This window comes from Brassica napus, chromosome C9 (assembly GCF_020379485.1).
Source record: "Brassica napus cultivar Da-Ae chromosome C9, Da-Ae, whole genome shotgun sequence".
NCBI classification, from domain to species: Eukaryota; Viridiplantae; Streptophyta; class Magnoliopsida; order Brassicales; family Brassicaceae; genus Brassica; species Brassica napus.
In genome coordinates, this window is record NC_063452.1 from 20,437,678 (window position 1) to 20,460,602 (window position 22,925).

Genomic DNA, 22,925 nt, shown 5'->3' on the forward strand with positions numbered 1-22,925 from the left:
ATATAATTATTTTTAATAATGATTATTAATTAATCATGGTTTGAAGGTAAACTTGTTCCAGCTTATATCAAATTAATTTAACGAGATTACGATGAAAAGTGGGAACAAGTATGTGGTGTCATGGTAAGACATTATCTTTTAATGGTCATGGTCTACATCAAATTTTGGCTAGTATTAACAAAAAACGTAGTTGCTTGTGTATGCATATATTTATTTATTCGAAATTTTTGATCATATCCTGAATGTCTATTAGCTAAGCACACATTTATGCGGAGGACCAGGACGGTTGATTATATTAAATTGCATGAGCTGGAGTAGATGTTTCTCACCTTATTTCTTCAAGTTGCCTATTTCACATCTAAGACATGGTGCCCACTTTCCTCCGACTCTATATATTATATATGTATAGAGTTATTATATCATCTATGTAAATGTGCTGTAGTTCACATTCATCCCGAAAATATTCTATACATCTCGTAAAAACAAATCAGGTGAAAATTAACATAAGTATCTAATGACACTTCATCTTCAAAATGTAGGAAAACAAACTTAGTCACTGGAAAGAAAAAAAAAACTTGGTCATTGGAGGAGTAATATATAAATGTGCATTGGCAATCTATTAATCTTCTTGTAAATCTTAAAATATATTAATTCATTATTTTGTTGTTATGTTGACTTGTATACTTTCACATATTCTATATATTCACATTACCATATTGCACACAGATCGCCAAACACAAGTAACACCTTCTTCATCAACAACATGGCTAGATCTTTGGTGTTCTCTCTAACCCTCGCATTCCTCTTCATCGGAATGGTCTCAGCTCGTGACTGGAACATCCTAAACCAGTTTAAGGGACTCAAGCCAAGCACAACCACCAGCCAGAACGGCGTCGCCTCATTGAAAGGACCAAACCTAAACGGATACTGCGAGAGCTGGAGAGTTAATGTGGAGCTTCACAACATCAGAGACTTCACGGTGGTGCCACAGGAGTGCGTGTGGTTCGTCCAACAGTACATGACTTCATCTCAGTACGATGATGACGTGGAGAGAGCCGTTGATGCAGCCATCCTCTACCTCGGAAAAACTTGTTGCGAGAAGAAGAAATGTGATGGCATGGATGCTTGGATCTTTGACATTGATGACACTCTTCTCTCCACCATTCCTTACCACAAGAGCAACGGCTATTTCGGGTAACAAAATTGAATTAACCATATAGATTAAGGTTCTGTTCGGTTCGTCCAAGAGCAACGGCTGTTTGGTTTTTGGATCGATTTTCTATAAATAGTAATAACTGAATGAAATAATTTTAAAAATTAAATATGAGTTGTTTTATATAATAAATTTCTGTAGATTTTAATTTGATTTGTTTAGAATCAATATTTTGTTGGCTTTTGATTCGTTTGGTTTAAGCAAATGTTATATTTACTCGATATAAGCATATATAACTAGTTCTGTTTGTTGAAAATAATAGTTCTGTTAAACCCTAATGTTTAGTTACAAAAAAAAAAAAAAAAAATAGTTCTGTTTGTGAATCAATTAATTATTTGGTTTAAATCATCTCGGTTACACAGAAACTGATTCCGTTTCGGTTTAATGGAATCGGTAGATACAGTGCAAAGTTGGCTTGAATTCCGGCTCAATTTCGGTTTAGTTAGGATTGTGTTTGCACCTCTAGAATTTTTTCTTGCCTGGTTTGGTTTTGGTTTACGAGAACCGGGATTGAAATGTTTACATCGATTTGAATCAGTGGTGAGCAACTAAACACGACCAAATTCGAGGAATGGCAGAGTTGGGGAAAGGCACCAGCTGTTCCAAACATGGTGAAGCTGTTCCATGAGATCAGAGAGAGGGGTTTCAAGATCTTTTTGGTTTCTTCTCGCAAGGAGTACCTCAGATCCGCCACAGTCGAGAACCTTATTGAAGCCGGTTACCACAGCTGGTCTAACCTCCTTCTCAGGTATATATTACTATTTATAGCTAGGTTAAAATTATGTCCTGACCCACATATAAATATATGAGCAATAACATATATAATTCGATCTTTCTTAAATGTAATATTATGAACCCGAATAATTGCAGGGGAGAAGAGGAAGAGAAGAAGAGTGTGACCCAATACAAAGCAGATGTGAGGACATGGCTTACAAGTCTTGGATACAGAGTTTGGGGAGTGATGGGTGCACAATGGAACAGCTTCGCAGGTTGTCCAGTTCCCAAGAGAACCTTCAAGCTCCCTAACTCCATCTACTATATCGCTTGATCAAATCATTTTAAGAATAATATTCTAACCAAAGAATAAGATCAGAGTTTCAATCTGATTCTTGAGTCTTATTGATTCTCTCTTTTTCCACTTCTGGTTTATATAACCAATTTCAAATGCTTATGAGTGATATATGAACCATGAACATCTTTGTTTATTTTGAATTCAGATGTTTGTTTGTAACTTTGTATGACTATTTTGGGCCTTTGTGAAATTAATTTTGGGCTTTCGTTAAATAATCTCGTTTCTCTATATTTTTATTTGGATTCAAGAACATTGATGGAATTGGTAAAGTTCAGTCACAAAATATGCAGCAAGACTTAATAGAGATACATAATAACATGAAAGCTACTCTAAGGCACACAAATTCTAAAGAACTAAAAAGAACAACAAACAGCTTATGTTCACCCCGGCTCCCGCCCCAGACCTGGTCCAAAATTTCAAACCGAACATGGTAAAGCCCAGCTCAAGCATCATCAAAACCCATATGAACCAAAAGCCCGTGTAGGTCAAGACTCACCCGGGCTGTGAGAGTCTCATACATCGAGCTCGCCGAATTAATGTAAAGAAGTCAAAGGTATTAAAGACCACCATAAAGACATGATCCACGATGGAGATCACGCAATGACGATACACCTCCAATGATCTATAAAAGAAAAAGGAAAAGTCAAGAAAAGGATCCGATTCTCTCGATAGCTAAACTATAGTTTCAATAAATCCATACTCTCTTGTTCTTAGACACCCTATGTATTTCATCGTTTACCCTTGATCTTATCATCAATAAAATGTACATTTTCCATAGTTGATCAAATCTAGTTTTCCTTTTTAGATAATTCTTTTGACAGTTACAGAAAACAGAAACCTATTTCTAAGTAATTTTTAGTATTTTTTTTTTTTTTTTTTTTGTCATCCAAAACATTCATTCCAAACTTAAAGGGATTCATACAAGCTATCCTCTATAGCTAGCCTAATCGGATCCTTAAGTAATTTTTAGTATTAAACATGACTAAACTTAGTGTTACAAAAAAAAAAAAAAAAAAAAACATGACTAAACTTAGTTGTCTCCTTCCACCGATTTATTTTTCTCTCTTGAAGCTTTCTTATGACACAAACTACATTTTGATTTTAAAAAAATTGGAAAGATATAAAGTTACTCCCTCCGTATCACTTTAAGTGATGTTTTAAGAAAAAAATTTTTGTTTCATTTTAAGTGACGTTTTCAAGTTTCCATGTAAAAAATAAATACAATTTTATGTTTTTGACTATTTGTATTCTGCAGTATGATTTTCTATTGGTTGAATTATATATATTTATTGTTGTTTTTAAACAAACGAAAAAAAATAAATAAAAATTTGTAATTTCTTAATAGGTGTGCAAAAACCTTAAAATCCACTTATTTTGATACATAGAGATAGGGAGTATATGAAACAGTACATATGCCTCCGATTGGTGATTAAGCTATGATAACTGTTGAGACTTTAGCTTAATTGTAAAGTCTTTAACGTCAATTTATTTCCGATCAGACTTTAGATTTCTTAAAGTCCTCAAAGCCTTCTTTAAATTTCTTACAGTCAAAATAACTGATTTTACTCTTTACGTTGTTTGTTTTTCTTAAAGCCACAATTTGATGTTTTTTAATATTTCTAAATGCATATATTAAAAAAATTAACAGTAACAATTTTAACAGCCAAATTAAATTTAAAAGCCTTGACAGCAAAATCTTCAAAGCCTCAAACAATCGGACCCATAGTGTTTCGTGATTGTTGGAAAAAGACAACAATACCATCTGCAAATGCAGAACGTTTGCCGTTAATAGTGACAATACTAATCAAGTCAAAGATCAAAATATTAAAATTATTACAATTTATTGTTTGAATGGAGTCTCTCTCCGTTGACGATGCCCTAACAGCACCAAACTCCGTTAATAGCATAAGCATTTTTAGTTAATAACAGATGATCATCTTTTTAACTATGTTTTTCATGTTCGAATTATGTCTTAGTTGTTATAAAAAAGTAAAAATAAATGGACCGCAACCTTAAAGTTTAAGTTATAAATCACACAAAACGTAATCTAAAATATACTATAAGCTATTTTCTAATTTGGAAGAATCATCTTGTTAAGGAGATGTGATTTAATAAGCGATTTTCTAATCATTCAAATTTATTTTTAAAAAATTAAAATTAATTTTAGTGGTCAATGGCTCATCTTATTGTAGATCTCTAAGAACATGCGCAACGGTGAAACTCATTGGAGTCCTTAGCAACAAGGGCATTTCGGATTAAACCTGGATATTTTAGATTTTTTTTTTTTTTTAAAAAAAGATAACCATTCACGGGCCGCCACGTAGTCGTGGGAACCCGCAAATAGTGCAAGAATTCACTAAGAAAGAGTCCTTATTTAGAAATTTTAAGGATTGAATCACTACAAGAAAACATGGGGATTCTGATGGCCGAAATCGTCAGAAATTCGTCGGAATAGACAGATTCCGACGAATTTCTGACGAACCTGTCCGTCGGTATCGTTTTGTTGGAAAAAAAAATTTCATCGGAATTTCGTCAGAACTTCCGACAACTTTCTGACGAATACCGAGAAACGTCATTCTGACGAACTTCCGACGATATTACGATGCGGACACACGAGACCAGAGTTCATCGGAAAAACTATTTACCGACGGAGAACGTTCCTCGGACAATTCCGACGTAGTGGACTCCTCGGTGTATTCCGACGGACATTGGTCGTCGGAATATACCGACGGACATAAGTCGTCGGAATATACCGACGGATATTTGTTCGTCGGTATATTCCGACGAAAATTGGTTCGTCGGTAAATTCCGACGGATATTGGTCCGTCGGTATATTCCGACGCCCAGAGTTCGTCGGAATATACCAATTTTAAAAACGAATTAATTTTGCATTTTTATATATTTTTTTATATTAAAAATTAATTTATAAATTAAAAAAATCAGAAATTTAAAACTAATAATATTATATAATTTAAATTCATACAAACCGAAATAGAAAAAAAACATTCAGAAAGTTTAAAATTCATACAAACCGAAATAGAATAAAAAAACATTCAGAAAGTTTTAAAAACCCGAAAAAAACTAAGATGAACTCGAAGACATCAAACGATCTAGCTTCTGCATTATCTCGGTGTTGAACTTCTTCTGGGATGCCAACTCAGCAAGGATAGTGGCATTCTCAGAAAGGATAGTGGTGTTCTGCTCCTCCAATGCCCCAATCCGTTCATCTTTATCATGTAGCTCCTCGAGAATCATGGGATCGGCATACGGAGCTTGCGAAGAAGATGCCGGATACGAAGAAGCACGGCAGGCCAACCCAACTAAACGGCCTCCTTTCCTTTTAGGAACCGCCTACAAAAATATTTAAAGTTAGTAAATAGGGACAAGTTAGTAATCGACATTATAAAAAATATATATTAATAAAAAAAATTACCTTTTCAACCATCTCATTTATTTGCAATAGAGACAAGTTGGTTGAAGCTCCCGTAGAATCGTCGTCATCAGAGAGAGGCTGAGATTGAGATACTATTTCAGCTTCCACCAAATCAACGACACCTTTGATCACGGGGTCCTGAATTTGACCCGTCGTCTTGTTAGTGTGAGCCACCTTAATGAGTTGGAGACGATCAACGGGATTACCGTCATTTGCTTCGATCTAAAAAAACCGCCATTATTAGCCAAGGAATATATAAAATATTTATTTAAAAAATATAAAGATAAATAATAATAAAAAACTTACAAGTTCATCCTCCTTAGTAGACATAGAGCAAGCGCCGAGGTTGTGTACATACATACCTTTCCCGCCACGATCGCTCTTCCGGTTCTTGGAGTTCCTAGAAGACGTCTCTGCAGTTTCTTCCTTCTCCCAATGAGCTATCAACTGCTCCCACACCGTCCCGTTGATGAACCGTGGCCTCTTGTTCTTCTGCCAAACTGTCTTCCACGCGTTTATCTACTTCGTATAAGAGTCCATGGCCTTTTCGTTGAATTTCTTACGGACTGTTTCCGTAAGATCGGAGTGCCAGTTGAATTCTTGCTACAAAACAAACAAAATTTAATAAGTAAATATATTTAAAAGATTGTAAAAACTTTAAAAAAAATGAAGAGTTACTATACCGCAAACTGACAACTCTCGTTTGTCGGAAGGGATCACACTCCACTTTGGATATCCAAAACGGAGCATGGAGTACATCATCTGGTTGATGCTCCGGCTAATGCCATTTTTCGACTTGGTGAACCTTTAAAAAAAATACAAGTTAGCAAGTTAATTAAAGGAAAAAAACATAATGGTACAAATAAAAAAAATACTAACCAAGTGCTATGGCCTCGTCGTGGGTTGGGTTGGATAACCGGGAGATGCTCTCGACTTGGTTGTTGAACCAATAGATAAACTGGCATGACCCCTGGATCCTGTTGAGCAGCAGCGCGAGGGGCAGCGGGAGCTGGAGCAGGAATATATGCGGGAACCGAGTCATGAGACGATCCCGATGCACGGGAACTGCTCACCGAACTACGTCGAAGACGGGCTGCGGGGCGGGGTTCATCCTCGGCCCTAAAAAAAAATTAATACATCAAAAATATTTTCATCTCATTTCTATTTTTAATGTTTTCATTTATATATTTACAAAAGGTTTTATAAACGTTTAAAAAAAAACTATTAAACCTTTTATTATATATGTATACACAATTATAAAATGTTTTATAAATGAAGAAAAATGTTGTTAAATATTTATAATTTTTTTTAAAGAACGTTTTATTATACATAGTTTAGTGGAAACTTATAAAAAATTATAAAAAATTTTAAAATTTATATTATACATGATTTTATATATATATATATATATATGTATACAAAATTATAAAAAAATTATAAATATAGAAAAATGTTGTTAAAATATTTTTAAAAAATTTTAAAAACGTTTTATTATATATATTTCATTATTGGAAACTTGAAAAACGTTTTTAAAAATCAAAAAAACGTTTTAAAAAAATCAAAAAACGTTTTTAAAAATCAAAAAATGTTCCAAAAAAAACTAAAACAACAATCCAAACAACAATCCTAACTTATATATCCTAAACTATCAATCAAACAACCTAAAATCCGAGATCTAACTTCCAAAACCCTAAACAATTGAGATTAAAGAAGGTTTGGGATGATTCTTACATGATTTAGGGTTTGGGGAAGAGATATGAGGGTGAGAAGAGGATTCGCCGGTGAAGGGAGGTGGATAATGGCCGGAATCGCCGGTGTAGAGGGAGGAATCGCCGTGAGAGAGAGGATTTTAGAGAGAGAGAGGCGGAAATAACGAAGAAGGAAGAAGAAGGGTTATTATATCTGAAGATTCCGACGGACACGGGTTCGTCGGTATTCCGTCGGTATAATTAAAATATACCAAATGCCGTTTCGCGAAAATTTTCAAGCGGTTTGGTTCTCCCGGGCAAATTGAATTTCCGACGGAATGTGTCCGTCAGTATATTTCGACGGACTGTGTCCGTTAGTATATTCCGACGACTTAGTGTTTAGGGTGTTGATTTCAAGTTTCTAAATGCAAAATCCAAATCTTTGATAATATATATAGTATTTGCATAAAGATTTAACAATAAAAATGTTTTATAACACGATTTTACACAACAACATTTTTTGTAGTGTAAGCTTATATGAATATGATTGTATAAATATATGAATGTTAAGATGAGATGTTGTGAAAACAATGATATGCATACATAAATATTTTAATGAGTTGTTATATTTGAACGGTTGCGATCTAATACTATACTAAACACTTATTATGTGTTATTTTCATAGTTTTGGCATCTAAATTCATAAATTTTTATGATTGAAATTTTTTAGAAACACATGTCGTCGGTAATTCGTCGGAATATACCGACGAATTACCGACGACCTTTCCAAATTTCAATGAAACCCAATGTCGTCGCTATGTTGTCGGTATATTGCGAGAGATTTCCGACGGACCAATAAAAAAAAAAAAAACTAATCAGAATCTTCTGAATCTTCATCAAACTCCCCAACCTCGGCTTCTGGCTCCGAATGTACAACTGCATCATGTCCAAACACAGTCAAATTCTCAACGAGTTGAATATTTTCCAAATCTTCAACTGCCTGGGCGTTGCTGGTAGACTCTGGTTGCAATGGTTCATCATCATCAGAAGTTCCATCCACTCGTCTTCTTGGGTTGATTTGCGTACAGTAACCCATGGATCGTCTCTGTACGTCACCCGAGGGTAACTGATGTAGCACACCTATACATATCAATTATACAAAGTGTTAGTAAAATATATAACATTAATTAATTATATTGGTAAAAAATTATGAATAGATTAACATACCTGATCAGCTTGCGAACCAAGAATGAAGGGATCATAATATTGAAGTTTCCGCCGCGAATGAACTGATGTAACACCAAACGCATTAATCTTCATTCCTCTATCTGGGGTGGTGTCATACCAATCACAATAGAATACTACACAACGCAATCCAACCATTCCAGGAAATTGGATTTCCAATATTTCTTTTATGTTGCCGTAGTAGACATCGTCACCGGAAGAAGATGAAACACCGGCATCATATGTTGTCTTAGAATGACCTTTCCTTGTGAATGCATATCCTCGCGTACAAAATTTAGGATATGATTTGACCACATAGTTTGGTTCCTGCACAAATTCGCGTATCCAATCTTCGAGCACAAGACCTCTGGCCAAACCATCATTCACCTATAAATTAAAAACATATATGATTGAAAAGTTAATTAGTTTATATTAAATTTAAACTAATCATTTGCATAGGGTAATATGATATATGACTCACATAACTACGAAGCCACACAGCAAATCCATTATCTCTAAGTTGTCGAAGCTCATCTTCTGTTGCATGCCTGTGAGTCATACGCAACTCCGCCATATATACACTATATACAAAAATATTATCAATATGGAATAAATTTATTGAATATTAATCTAACAATAAATGAATAAATATTTTTACCTATCATATTGTAGAACATCTTCATAGTTGGTGAGCAAATATGTTTGCAAATGAGCGTGCTCAGTGTCCGTAAGTCTCCGCTTCGTGAATTTTCCACTAAGTCGTCCTATTTCCTTAAACATGCTTGGGACAGTAACATGATATGTTGCTCTCTCCCCTCTATCATCATGCCGAGCAGGTCTTCGGTGTTTTGTATGCACTTCTGGTGGAAAATAATTTTCAGCAAAGATTGCAGTTTCTTCATTGATCACCTGTGCCACTATAGATCCTTCCACCCTGCTTTGATTTTTGACCATCTTCTTCAAATGATGCATATAACGCTCAAAAATATACATCCATCTGTACTGCACAGGACCACCAAGTTCCAATTCTCTTGCGAGATGAATAGCAAGATGTTCCATTACATCAAAGAATGATGAAGGAAATATCTTCTCAAGGTTGCACATGCTGACGGGTGTGTTTGTCTTCAAATTATTAATACCCTCTTCAGTCACTACTCTGCTGCATAAGTCGCGGAAGAAAACACTAATCTCTACATAGATAAAAGACATATATAATTTTCGTAAGTATTAAGTTTTTATAAGCATAATTGTTGAATATAAAAATAAATTAAATTGTAAAAAAATAAGATACCTGCAATTGCTTCATGAACATTACGTGACAATAATGTTGAAAAAGCAAACGGAAGGAGGCGCTGCATAATTACATGACAATCATGACTCTTCAAGCCAGTAAACTTTCCTTCGCTTCTATCAACGCAGTTCCCGAAATTTGATACATATCCGCCAGGAAATTTCACTTTATCTGTAATCCAATCAAAGAACTCTTCTTTTCTAGCACCACCCAGCCGATAAATGGGAAAAGAGGCCGTACCGTTCTCATCAACGTTGAAGAAACACATCTAGTGATCTTTTAGGATGATCTGGTCCGGGGACGAGAATTGAGAGAAACAAAAACTCTCGTCGCATGCACAAGATCGGCCGAAAGTTGTACGGTGTCACAATAACTGGCCATAGAGAATACTGTCTTCCATGCTTTCCAAATGGGCTGAAACCATCAGTAGATAATCCAAGATAAACATTTCTTCTCTCTTCCGCAAATTCTGGATATGTTGACTGGAAATGTTTCCAAGCCTTCGCATCTGAAGGATGTCTAATCTCACCATTTGTGGAATGCTCTGCATGCCATCTCATTGCTTTTGCTGTGCGCTCACACTGATACAACCTCTTCAATCTTTCCGTCAAAGGCAAATACCACATTCTTTTGAATGGGATCGGAACTCTTCCCCTCGTCTCCTGATAACGAGGTTTCCCACAAAATTTGCATACATTCCGTGTCTCATCCGCTCTCCAGTAGATCATGCAGTTGTCAATACATACATCTATCACTTCATACAGTAGTTGAAGACCGGCAACAAGTTTCTGAACCTCGTAGTATGAACCCGGTGCAAGGTTATCCTCAGGTAGAATACCTTTGACAAAATCAGTAATCGCATCCATACATTCTTCAGCCAAATTATAGTCTGTCTTAATACCCATTAATCTAGTTGCAGATGATAAGACTGAATGACCATCTCTACAATTTTGATACAAAGGTTGTTTTCCTGCATCCAACATGTCAAAAAATCTCCTAGATTCGGGATTTGGTTCTTCCCCTCTATAATGATCATGTACCATCTGCTCAGTACCTACACCATAATCTATATCCGTTCTAGATTCTTCTAACCTAATATCAGGCTGAAGTTCACTAACAGGTTGAGGTTCGCTAGTACTACCATATTCATAACCAGTTTCCCCATGAAGGTACCAAACTTTATAATTACGTGAAAACCCTTTCATATACAAATGAGTCCAAACATCAAATTCTTTTATACCCTTATTATTATTGCAAGTAGAACAGGGACATCTTAACATACCACTTTTTGCATCCGGTTGCTGTTGAACAGGCCTCATGAATTCTCCAATCCCTTGAACGTATTCTTCCGTAAGCAAATTGGTGTTCGGATCCAAATGAGGTTTATCCATCCATGAACGATAATAAACTTCTGAAGACATGATTTTCACGGAATTGTTATGACTAAAGAGAATGAAGAGAGAATGAAGTGTGAATGAGTTGATTGAGGAGGGGTTGTATTTTTAGGAAATTGCTTACGGCCCTCCGACGACTTTCCGACGAAATTCCGACGGATGTAAAGCAGTCCGTCGGAATTCTGTCGGTATTGTCCAATCTCAAACGGCTATATAACGGTCATATATATTTGTCGGCAACGGTCACATGGTTCGTCGGAAATTCGTCGGAAAATTCCGACGGAATTCCGACGACTGTACTGTTAATCGGAATGTCGTCGGAAATTCGTCGGAATATACCGACGAACTTCCGGCGACTACAACGGTTACATTTTTTATCGGAATGTCGTCAAAAAGTCGTCGGAAAATTCCGACGACTTCAAATTTTTGGATTTCGTCGGAAATTGGTCGGTAATCCGTCACAAACGTCCGACGACATTGATGTCCGTCGGAACCTCCGTTGGAATTCGGCGTGTTTTCTTGTAGTGAATCCTTGGCTTTTGGTGGGATCCACTGATTATTTAATTATTTTTTCCCTAAGGACTCTTACCTAAGAATTTCCATTGCGGATGCTTTAACGTAAATATCGGCGTACTTTAGGAATCATCCCAGATACAATAGTAGTAAACTTTCAACATTAAGCACTAGGCCTGAGACTTTTATCCGAGATCCGGATTCGATCCGAGATTCGATCCGGATCCGATCCGAAAATCCGGATATCCGGAGGGGCCGAATCCGGATCCGGATAATAAAATGTTGGATCCGTCAAAGCCGGATCCGGATCCGGATATCTTGATTTTTTAGTCCGGATATCCGGATCCGTAAGTTTTATTAATAACTATTTCAAAAATAGTAATACCTATATATAAAAACTAACTTTATTTAATATATTTTTATTTTTATAATAGTATATGTAAATTTTATGTAAATTTTGTAATATTATACATAGAAATAATTAAAAACATTATATATTTTTTTTATTTTTAAATTATTTTTAATATTTTATATATATTATTATTTTATTTATTTTAAGGATCTAAATCCGGATCCAAATCCGGATATCCGCCGGATATTACAATTTTTAGAAGGATATCCGACACGCGAATATCCGAGAACTCTGGATCCGGATAAGGATAATAAAATTATGGATCCGCCGGATAAGGATTCGGATCCGGATACCTTAAAATTGTCTGGATATCCGATCCGTCTCAGGCCTATTAAGCACGTGTGTAAGAACAAGAGTCGGTTAACAAACATCTAATCATTTTTGGATCGGACGGGGTAAATGTACTGTTGGTCAGTAAGATACTTTTTGGATCGGTTGTACAATGGTCCATATGCTTAAATAAATATATAATATTTATTCATTAACCATCAAATATCGTGATCTAATCATTTATGTAGTTGACAAAAAAAAATCATTAATGTAGTTAGTGTTTCAAAAAAAAAATGTGTCAAAAAAAATAAAAATCAATCATGTAGCTCTTATAGATAAAACTGGTGATATTTTGAAACAAGTTATTATGACAAGGACTTTTAACGCGAAAACCCCTCAACTAAGTTTGTTTTGAGTAAAAACCTTTAAACTAAATATTTAGCGAAAAAACTCCGAAACTAACTTTATTTAATGAATTAAATCCTAACAGGTCATAATTACCATTACTACCGGTAAATTTTTAGTTTGAGGGTTTCTACATTAAGTAAACATAGTTGAGGGGTTTTACCTTTAAAAAAAAAAAAAAATCAAAATTTTATTATATTATCTAAAAATTAGTAACTTAAATTTTCAAAATTAACGCTTTTAATTTTTTTTGTAAATATATGAGTTTGATGTGTTTTTAAAATCAACATTATATATGTATAATTAAAAATGTAAAAACTCAGAAAATATAATAAAAATTATCTAAAGATTTATTATTACAGTTTTATTAGAAAAGATATAATTTCTATTATATTTTCTTGTTTCTTACATTTTTAACCTTTTAGTAATTTTATTACATGTAAATCTTTATTACATTTTTACTAGATAAGATATAATTTTTATTATATTTTTTCTTTCTTTTACATTTTTAACATTTTAGTAATTTTACTACAGGTAAATCTCTAGATAATTTTTTACAATATTTTCTGGGTTTTAAAATTTTAAATTTATACATATATGATGTTGATGTTCAAAACATATCAAACTTATATATTTACAAAAAAAATTAAAAGTGTTAATTTTGAAAATTTCAGTTACTAATTTTTCAGATAATATTATAAATTTTTTGATTTTTTTTCAATTTTTAAAGGTAAAACTCCTCAACTATGTTTACTTAATGAAGAAACCCCTAAACTAAAGATTTACCGGTAGTAACGGTAATTATGACCTGTTAGGGTTTAATTCATTAAATAAAGTTAGTTTGGAGGTTTTTTCGTTAAATACTTAGTTTGGGAGTTTTTACCCAAAACAAACTTAGTTGAAGGGTTTTAACTTTAAAAATCCTTATGACAACTTAGTTCCAAGTTATATGAAAAGTTATTTTAAAGTTATATTCGGACAGGTTATTATAACGGGGTAAATGTACTTTGTCATAACATGATTATATTTAGATAATAACAAGTCATAATAACATGATTAGATTTAAAAAAACTGGTGAGATTTCGTAATCAATGACAAGTTAATTCCATGTTTAGATTTTGTTTTCTCCACTCGACTAATAGCTAGCACAACAGAAGAAATAAAACAAACAGAACTTTTTGAAAAGAACAAAGCATATAAACACGTATTTAAAACCAAGATGACGAACAATAGAAGAATCGAGTTACTCTAGTTAAAGTTATAAAGATCTTTAAGCAACTACACAGAAAAATGTCTTTAACACAATACAAACAAAGACCAGGATACAATTTGTTGGAGTTATAAAGATTTACTTTTTCGGTTGTACATTAACCAAGCATAATCGAATTTATGAGAGACAGATATTGAAGTCATGGTCTTCTTATTACATAAATAATCAAACTAAGAACATTATAGATCAAAAATATATAATAGAGAGATATAGCAGAAGAATAAAGAAAACACAGTTGGTATCTTTTAATTTCCCAAGAGAGGAGCCTCATGTGAAGGAGACGACTCAATGGTTCCTAATATGTCCACTTTGGCTTCCTTGGCCTTCCCCCACAACACCATGCAAAATCCTACTGATATCAATATTCCTCCTATCAAACTATATAGCCAAACATAAACCAAGCAAACTGAGAGATGAGATTAGCATAATAAGATTAAAAACATAACCAAATTAAGAAAAAGAGAAGCAAAAGAAATGTTTATACATTCCAAGGTAGATGGACTCGCTGAGGAAAATGGTCGTTGATGCGGCTGCGATCAATATAGATAATGGTTTGAACATTGACAAATACACGGGTCCCTTGTAAATCACTGCCCATGTATGTACAATATAGTATCCTGAATTCAAAATACCCTATGAAAAAATATAAGAACATGAGTGAGTTAACAAACATCTACAATGAAATATTATGTCACATATATATTTATGTAAAACTTACCGTTGCTACAAGGCTAATCAAGGTTTTGCAAATCGTATCATCCATGCCTTTGAGTCATCCTTCTCAACCAGAAGATTAACGAATGCACACACACAGACAATGCAAACATTGTGTACGAGCGTTACAACGATAGTAGATGGATATTGACTCATTATGTGTGCCTATATATAAATATTTCGAGTTATCATATAATATATCTTGTTGATTGTATTTGTATTCTGAAATACAGAGAAGATGTAATGTATGTACCATAACAAGGTAAGAGAAGGAGTAAAGAATGTTCTAAAGAGCAAGAAGGCCACCTCCAATAACCCAATATGACTGTAAAGACATAAGAGCATGAACATCAATGAACCCCCATTTGGGGTTCATGTTTTCAATTTTTTATTTGTGAACATAGCTTGGGCTTCGGCAAGACAGATGGGCCAGAAGCAATGCTGATATGACTTGGGCCAAGAACACGCAGGCCCACTCCATCTGAAACACCTAGTCACATATAAATATAACGTGAGTATGTTGATTAGGTTAAGCCGTACAATACACGAAGGTTGTTACATAGCAGACAGCAACAAGTATTCAGATCAAGGTGAAGTGCAAGGGGAAGGAGACAACAATACAAGATCAATAGCTTAGGCCTAAGTCTAGTTGATCTAAGGACTTTGTTGTATTCTCTTGTGAAGAGTATTTGATACTTGTGTAACAAACTATCTAGAACACTACTTTGGTGTTTCTAGAGTCTCTTTGATCTAGTGAAGTTTGGGAGCAGAAGTTCTCCCACGAGACGTACCGTGCCGAGGGCCGGGAACTCGTTAAATTGACTGTGTCATTGCTTTCAGTTTAAAACCTAGATCTAAGACTAACTTGGAACCTAAGTAACCTAAGCTAAATTCTCTTACAAGTGGTATCAGAGCTTCCGGGTTATTAAGGCTACTTAGGAGAGAGAGACAGAGTCATATCCATTACCTGTTCAATGGTGACTTCGAAGGAACGTGTGGATATTGACCGGTTCGAGGGTGATGGTGATTTCGCCCTGTGGAAGGTGAGGATGCTTGCTCATTTTGGAGTGCTTGGGCTTAAGTCCATTCTCACTGACGAGAAGCTTCTAAAGGAGGGATCAGACGCAAAGGATGAACCTGAGTCTGCCATGAAGGACTCGGGAAAGGGATTGGCTGGAATTGTTGACCCTGCACCTGCGATAGACCCTGCAAAATTTGAGAAATCAAAAAAGGCCAAAGACCTGATTGTGCTGAATGTTGGGAATAAGGTACTAAGGAAAATTCAACATTGTGAGACTGCTGCTGCAATGTGGAGTACACTGAACAATCTCTACACAGAGACTTCCCTACCCAACAGGATTTATCTACAGCTCAGGTTCTACACTTTCAAGATGGTTGACTCAAAATCTATTGATGAGAATGTTGATGACTTCCTAAAACTTGTAGCAGACTTAAACAATCTGCAAGTTCAAGTATCAGAGGAAGTTCAAGCTATTTTACTGTTAAGTTCTCTACCTGCTAAATATGATCAACTCAAGGAGACTCTCAAGTATGGGAGAGACACACTGAACCTAGCTGAGGATACTGGTGCTGCAAAGTCTAAAGAAAGAGAGTTGATCGAGAGTGGTAAGTTCACCAGGTCAGGTGGAGAAGGTCTGCTTGTAGACAGAGGCAGATCAGAACAAAGGTCCGGAAAGGGCAATGGAAAGACATACAAAGGTAGATCTCAGAGTCGACATGGGAGATCCAAGTCTCGTTCCAGGAACAACAAAAACACACAGAGGGATGAGGACTTGTCAGTTCATACCTCGGTTCACAGAAGAGGTGGAGCGTGACAGTGGAGCTCGAGTAAGAGCCAGAATCATGTCGGAGAAGACATGCAAGACACAAGGAAGTAAAGGATCAGTGAAATTCCCAAGAAAGCTCTCGACTTTCTTTACAGAAGACCCTAATCTCAAAGCTAAAATGGAGATCAGATGTACCTGGATATAACAGAGGAGCAGAGGGACGTCGGTACAACGGAGCTGATCGAGATCTCTCGGAAATCTGAGCCAAGACCATTTCTCTGGTGGAGGTTCGCGAGAAGAGAGACGGCGAGAGAGAGAGAGTAGAGACTGATGTCTTTCTTTCGCAAAAAGACAAAAGAGACCAAGGCGTGAGGCTGTCGGCACGAGGGTTCATCGAGGTGGGCCAGGATCGGGCCTTAACCAAGCTGGTGGAGATTTGTGAACTTAGCTTGGGCTTCAGCAAGACAGATGGGCCAGAAGCAATGCTGATATGACTTGGGCCAAGAACACGCAGGCCTACTCCATCTGAAACACCTAGTCACATATAAACATAACGTGAGTATGTTGATTAGGTTAAGCCGTACAATACAAGAAGGTTGTTACATAGCAGACAGCAACAAGTATTCAGATCAAGGTGAAGTGCAAGGGGAAGGAGACAACAATACAAGATCTATAGCTTAGGCCTAAGTTTAGTTGATCTAAGGACTTTGTTGTATTCTCTTGTGAAGAGTATTTGATACTTGTGTAACAAACTATCTAGAACACTACTTTGGTGTTTCTAGAGTCTCTTTGATCTAGTGAAGTTTGGGAGCAGAAGTTCTCCCACGAGACGTACCGTGCCGAGGGCCGGGAACTCGTTAAATTGACTGTGTCATTGCTTTCAGTTTAAAACCTAGATCTAAGACTAACTTGGAACCTAAGTAACCTAAGCTAAATTCTCTTACATTATTATTAAAAACTTTTTTTTCTGTTTGATTTAAAAAAAAAGAATCAGACCAATTGTGGACCACCACGTGTCGTGGGGCCCACAAAACAGTGATGAACTCACCACAGAAAAGTTCACCGCAGAGAGTTCAGGAGAACCAGGTTCATGAAAGAGGAGTTATTTTAATTTTTTTTTTTCTTGGCAAACGTGTGAACTTATCCCATAAACCCCTCATGTACCTTTGATGTACATGCTCTAAGCATTGGACCATGGTACAGAGTAACCACAAGTGCACCTACTATAGATAATAGTGTCCCCAACACTTTGGCTAGACTACTCTCTTTTCTGATCGACAGTTTCTCCATTCTACACCAGTAAACAGGGGCGGATCCACCCTTGGAAGGGGTGTGGCACGTGCCACATATTAAATCTCTATTACAAATGAGCATACAAATAGATGGTGTCAGCTCTAATGGTTAGACGGCTGAAAGGTGCCACATGCAATCCATGTTCGAGTTTACCTGAGCATTTTCTCTTCAAATTTTTGTTTACTTTATTATATTTAGTCACATTTTTATAAATTAAGTTTCCTTTTCTTCTTTGTTTTTTTTGCTATCTAATAGAAAATATTTATTTTTCTTCCTTCAAAAAGGTATATTTTTATTCAAGTTTTATTTTATCAATTTTATTTTTAATATATATTCAAATAACCGATAAAAAGAATTTTACATAAAAATCTGTTTATCTTATTAATTGACTCAAGTTTTTTAAAGTGATTTTTTTAAAAAAAATATTCTTTACAAAATTATAATTTTTAGAGTAATTCAGTTTATTAATATATAATTAAAGTTTTAATAAATAAATAAATAAATATATATATATATATATATATATATATATATATATATTCTGATAAGATTTTGTAAATATATAGTGTGCCACACATTAAATTATTTTCTGGATCCGCCCCTGCCAGTAAATACGAGTTAGTAAACACCAAAGGGTACTTTATATCCTTTATTTTCCCTGTTCTACTATACAAAGATTATGTGAATGTTATTAAACAAGAATTGGTCTATAGTCCAATTTCAAATTAATTATGCCTCGTAGCGAATATACATAATATTTTATTTTTATCATCTAATAATCTTATCCGTCTTGTGTGTGGACTTAGGTAAAATGTTTGTTTTCCACGAGGTACCCATTTTCCATTCTTATTTCTTATATATAATAATTACACATTTTCCATTCTTACATAATGTAAAATCTAATCTAATCTATTAATTTAGGATTCTAATTTTTATCTACCATAAAATGGTTTATAATAGACCACTAACTAAAAATTTAACAAAATATCCTAAATTTATTCATAGATGATATTTTTCTAACAGAAAACAATATAAATTTAAACAACAAGATTTCCTGTGTTAAATAAAAAATAATTTCTGTAAAAGCCAAATACATTTATATAAACAATTTTTTTTTAAAATATTTAATCTAGGCCACATTTTATAGTAAAGAAAAACAAAAATATAATACATTAAATACAATATATTTTCAAAATATAATATTAGCTAATTTAATTTAGTCACATAAAATATTTCAAGAATAGAAACCTTTTAAATAAAAAATACAAATTTGTAATAATTCATATAAAACTAATGTTTAAAAGTAGATTATTAATATGATATTACGTTTTAAATAAATAAAATAAATGGTGAATATATGATTAGTACAATTTCATAAAAATAAATTTTAATATATATAAATTTTCAAAAAAATATTTGTGTACATAAAAAAATAATTTATATTTTAAAGATTATATTTTTTAAACAAATATATATCTTTACGGAAGTGCGGGTTCAATTCTAGTTCATTTTGAAAGCTAAACAAATCTTGTAGATCAGTAAGTTAGTTAGAGTGAGGCCTAAACCATAGAGATTTATTCATTTACCCTTTTTTCTAAAAAGTAAAAAGTAAAGTGAATTCAACTATTAAATATCTCTTTGGAAAATAAATTACCGGAATATTACGGCGAATATGAAGGTAAATGCAGGATTGACATTACTTATGGCTTAAGATAAAGTAGGCGAGCTGTATTTTATCCCTTTGTACCCTGCAATTTGGGCTGCACTTCTGTTTATTTTTTCAAAAACAAATTCACCAAATAAAAGGAAGAATAATTACTTACTCACTCCGTTTCAAAATGATCAGTGTTTTAGAAAAAAAAATTGTTTCTAAAGATACATATTTTATATTTTCAATGCATGTAATAATGGTAAATTGTGAATTTCGAAAACATCAATTGCGTTTACTGAATTTTGATTGGTTAAAAATTGTAAAAAATAACTAATCATAGAAAATAATACATTTATAATCAAGAATTTACATATTTTCTTAATACGTCTGAAAACTCCAAAACATACATTACACTGAAATGGATGGAGTAAATTGGAAGGTATATTAAAGGGAACAACTAATCAAGTATATCACCCAAAAACTTTGTTTAAAAATATTTTCTTTGAAAATTGACTAATGATAATTATTTGAATCAGTACTCTTTTATAAACTATTAAAAACTCAGGTGTGTGATATAAATCCGTTATCCATTGGTCTGTTATATGCAATTCAAGAACACAACCAATAACTGATCTGAAACCTAGGAAGATGTTTGGATTTGAATGCTAACGTATGGTTACCAAATAAATGAACTTACACTATTAGACCAAGAAGTCCCATTTTGTAAAGAATTAAAGAAGTCAGCGGAGGAAGAGATCTTGATCTGTAGAGACGATCAAGTTATATAAGAGCATGGTCTTATCAGAATCATGGAAACAGAGTCATAATTAAGAATGAAGAAAACCTGAAGGAGAAGAAGACAAGAGGAGGAAGAAGAAGAAGAGATCCAAAACCGTAGGAGTAGACGAGAACCGCACATGGGTAACTCCTTTGGAAGTCACTGATTTGACCAAAGTGTTTACTCCTACGTTAGAAAACTCCGTTAACACCATTGCCGTCAAGATCAAGCCGTCTCTGTTGCATAATCTTCCCTGAGCCATTTTCAGTTCTTGGCCTCTCTGAGTTTGAGATTTAAATGAATTTTAGATTACTTCTTTTTGAGCAACAAATGAATTTTACATTATTATAGGAAAAAATGGTGAAACCTCTCCATCACATACACGATTACTTTCTTCTTAGTCATTTGGGGTTTGTTAGAGAAGAAAACATTTGTTGATGGGCTATATTCGTAATTTGTTTATAGGCTTACATTTTAGATTCATAAAATAATTGTTTGTTGATCAGCTTTCTATTGAAATATTTTTATATTATCAAACATCAAAGAATAAGTAAAATGGGATATAGTGTCCACGTCCTTAAAAAAATCATCCAATCAGGGAGACTTAAATATGCCACGTCATCTCTACTTAGCCAATTTTGTTTAAAAACGGGCCTCCTGCGTTTGGGCTCTTAAATCCTCCGAAATCAACTCTTCACGCCTCATATACGGCCCAAGTTAGAATCGTCATCGAATCAATCTTCTTCTTTCACCTTCTTCCAATCTTCGTTACACATCCTCCTATGCAATTGCAATCAACCGTTCGTTTTAATTCCCTCTTAATGATTTCCTTTCGTTTCCCTCTCTTTTTCATTCTTTATAACCTCATTCTTTTTAGCTTGCTACAAATCAAAACCCGAAAAGCTCCTCTCAATAAGCGCAAGCCATGGCGAAACCCAACCGATAGTCACCTATTCAACCGGGAAATCTCCTCTCGCTTTGTATTTCACATCTCACCCGAAAAATACAGAAAAAGTATGGAACTTTAGTGGACTGGAAATGGTCATCATGGACGAACAGGTTTGTGTCTTTAACCCAAAATTTTCGACTCCTAGGAGAGTTAATCAAGTCGTGTTAAATGATACTTGCATCCCAAACCAGGAAAGATTTACAACCGGTTCCAAAAGCAAAGAGGTCTGTCGGGTTGCAGAACATAGTCTAACTGTTTCTTTCACATACGACTTTATTCTGTCTCCCATTGAAGATTGTCGCTTTCCTATTGACGCAGACCGGTTACGGCTCCATCCACATGCGGATTTCAAAGGTGAGTTATATGGTTAGCTGTCTATTCATTTATAATATTCATTTATATCATCTTTGAGTTCTATTGTTCATCTCCTTTTCAATTATGACTGTTTTACGTTAAACTTATACTCTTTGTTAAAAAATGTTGTAGATATTGTTGACCACACATGAAGTGGTGAATGGACAGCCTGGGCCTACCTCTTTAATCCTCCGAAATCAACTCTTCACGCCTCCAAATCAAAACTAACGTACCTCTAAAAGTTGATCGCCTACCTGCAGCCTCGGCTTACTCTTTTGAAGGTTTTGGTAGACAAAGAAGAATCTATAGCGTAAGTCGGCATATTTTGAATGTTCCCACAATAAGATGTTTCTTCACTGACTTCTGATTATGACATTTCAGACTGGGAAGAAGAACTAAACCATCCCATAATTATCAACTGCTTTGGTGCTTAATGATGGTTTGTGGGAACCAAAATTCGCACTGTCGATTTCCGTTTAAATTAGGAAACTAGAAAAATTCTAATTTCCCAGAGGTCCCGGAGATCTGTTAATACCACACGCTAAGCAATCAGAGGTCCCAGAGATCTGTTAATACCACACGCTAAGCAATCAGAACACGAGATATCAACTACAAAGTACAAAAATCGTAAAAAGAGAGCAAAATAGATCTTATTCCGAATCTGTGTTTGAGTGTTACAACAAGGTATAAGCCTGGGCTCGAGAGCTGTCGGCGAGATTCCTAGTTCTAGCAACCCTAAGACGGCTAAACCTAATTGAGTCGCAGCTCGAAATAACAAAAACGGAAATATGCCTAAATCGCTCTAAGTGCTAAGTTTGCTCCGAAAAAAGTCTCTCTCCCATGCCTCTCGCCTAGGACAACTTATATACTGGCTCCTAGGTCGGTTTACGCTATTCCTCTTCTGCCCTTAAGCCGTCATAGCATAAAAATGGAGATATTCTATTTTTTTCGATCTTCGTAATTATCTTCAAAATTTTATATTTATCCGCGGAAACTTGACATTTATCTTTCCTTGCAAACCAAGCGTAAACCGTCATGCGGCTTGCGGGCTGTTGGTTAAGAAATCGTAAGTTAGGCCTCGAGTCATGTCTTAGGTCCCTTTGGGCCGTCTTGTGACTCAAAGCGTTTATTACGGCTTCTTTCGATAAGGAACGAACTTTCCGCGGTTTTTACCGTAAAGTTTGATCGATGACTTAGAATGGCGGGAAACATGA

At 34.7% G+C, this 22,925-nt stretch overlaps 1 protein-coding gene and 1 long non-coding RNA gene across 13 annotated transcripts; one reads left to right on the forward strand and one right to left on the reverse strand.

Annotated features, from left to right (window-relative positions):
- Positions 1-472: 472 nt before the first annotated feature.
- Positions 473-2,500, forward strand: LOC106418710 (acid phosphatase 1-like). 2 transcript variants are annotated; one of them, XM_022692691.2, is made up of 4 exons: positions 473-491; positions 727-1,194; positions 1,752-1,961; positions 2,084-2,500. In XM_022692691.2, the coding sequence occupies exons 2-4, from the start codon at positions 764-766 to the stop codon at positions 2,259-2,261; spliced, it is 819 nt and encodes a 272-aa protein (XP_022548412.1). In that variant the 5' UTR covers positions 473-491; positions 727-763; the 3' UTR covers positions 2,262-2,500. The 2 variants fall into 2 exon arrangements, with proteins under 2 accessions (XP_022548412.1, XP_013714919.1); XM_013859465.3 differs by lacking the exon at positions 473-491 and adding an exon at positions 561-630.
- An 11,667-nt stretch (positions 2,501-14,167) lies between these two features.
- On the reverse strand, positions 14,168-21,829 carry LOC106416788. Of its 11 annotated transcripts, none has more exons than XR_007328399.1 (10): positions 20,475-21,829; positions 20,328-20,393; positions 19,634-19,747; positions 16,707-17,220; positions 16,415-16,554; positions 15,867-16,105; positions 15,153-15,389; positions 14,904-15,064; positions 14,670-14,818; positions 14,168-14,563 (listed from the first exon to the last, which is right to left on the reverse strand). It is a non-coding gene; the product is annotated as an uncharacterized LOC106416788 (long non-coding RNA). The 11 variants fall into 11 exon arrangements; XR_007328405.1 differs by having other exon boundaries at positions 16,536-16,554; positions 20,475-20,937; XR_007328406.1 differs by lacking the exon at positions 16,415-16,554 and having other exon boundaries at positions 15,867-16,093; positions 20,475-20,936.
- Between the last annotated feature and the right edge of the window lie 1,096 nt (positions 21,830-22,925).

Bases quoted from the DNA above. Each gene is read 5' to 3' on its own strand.
- LOC106418710 (XM_013859465.3), top strand. From the start codon at position 602: ATGTGCATTGGCAATCTATTAATCTTCTT. The intron at 631-726 runs GTAAATCTTAAA...TATTGCACACAG, and splicing joins GGCAATCTATTAATCTTCTT to ATCGCCAAACACAAGTAACA. The intron at 1,962-2,083 runs GTATATATTACT...GAATAATTGCAG, and splicing joins TGGTCTAACCTCCTTCTCAG to GGGAGAAGAGGAAGAGAAGA.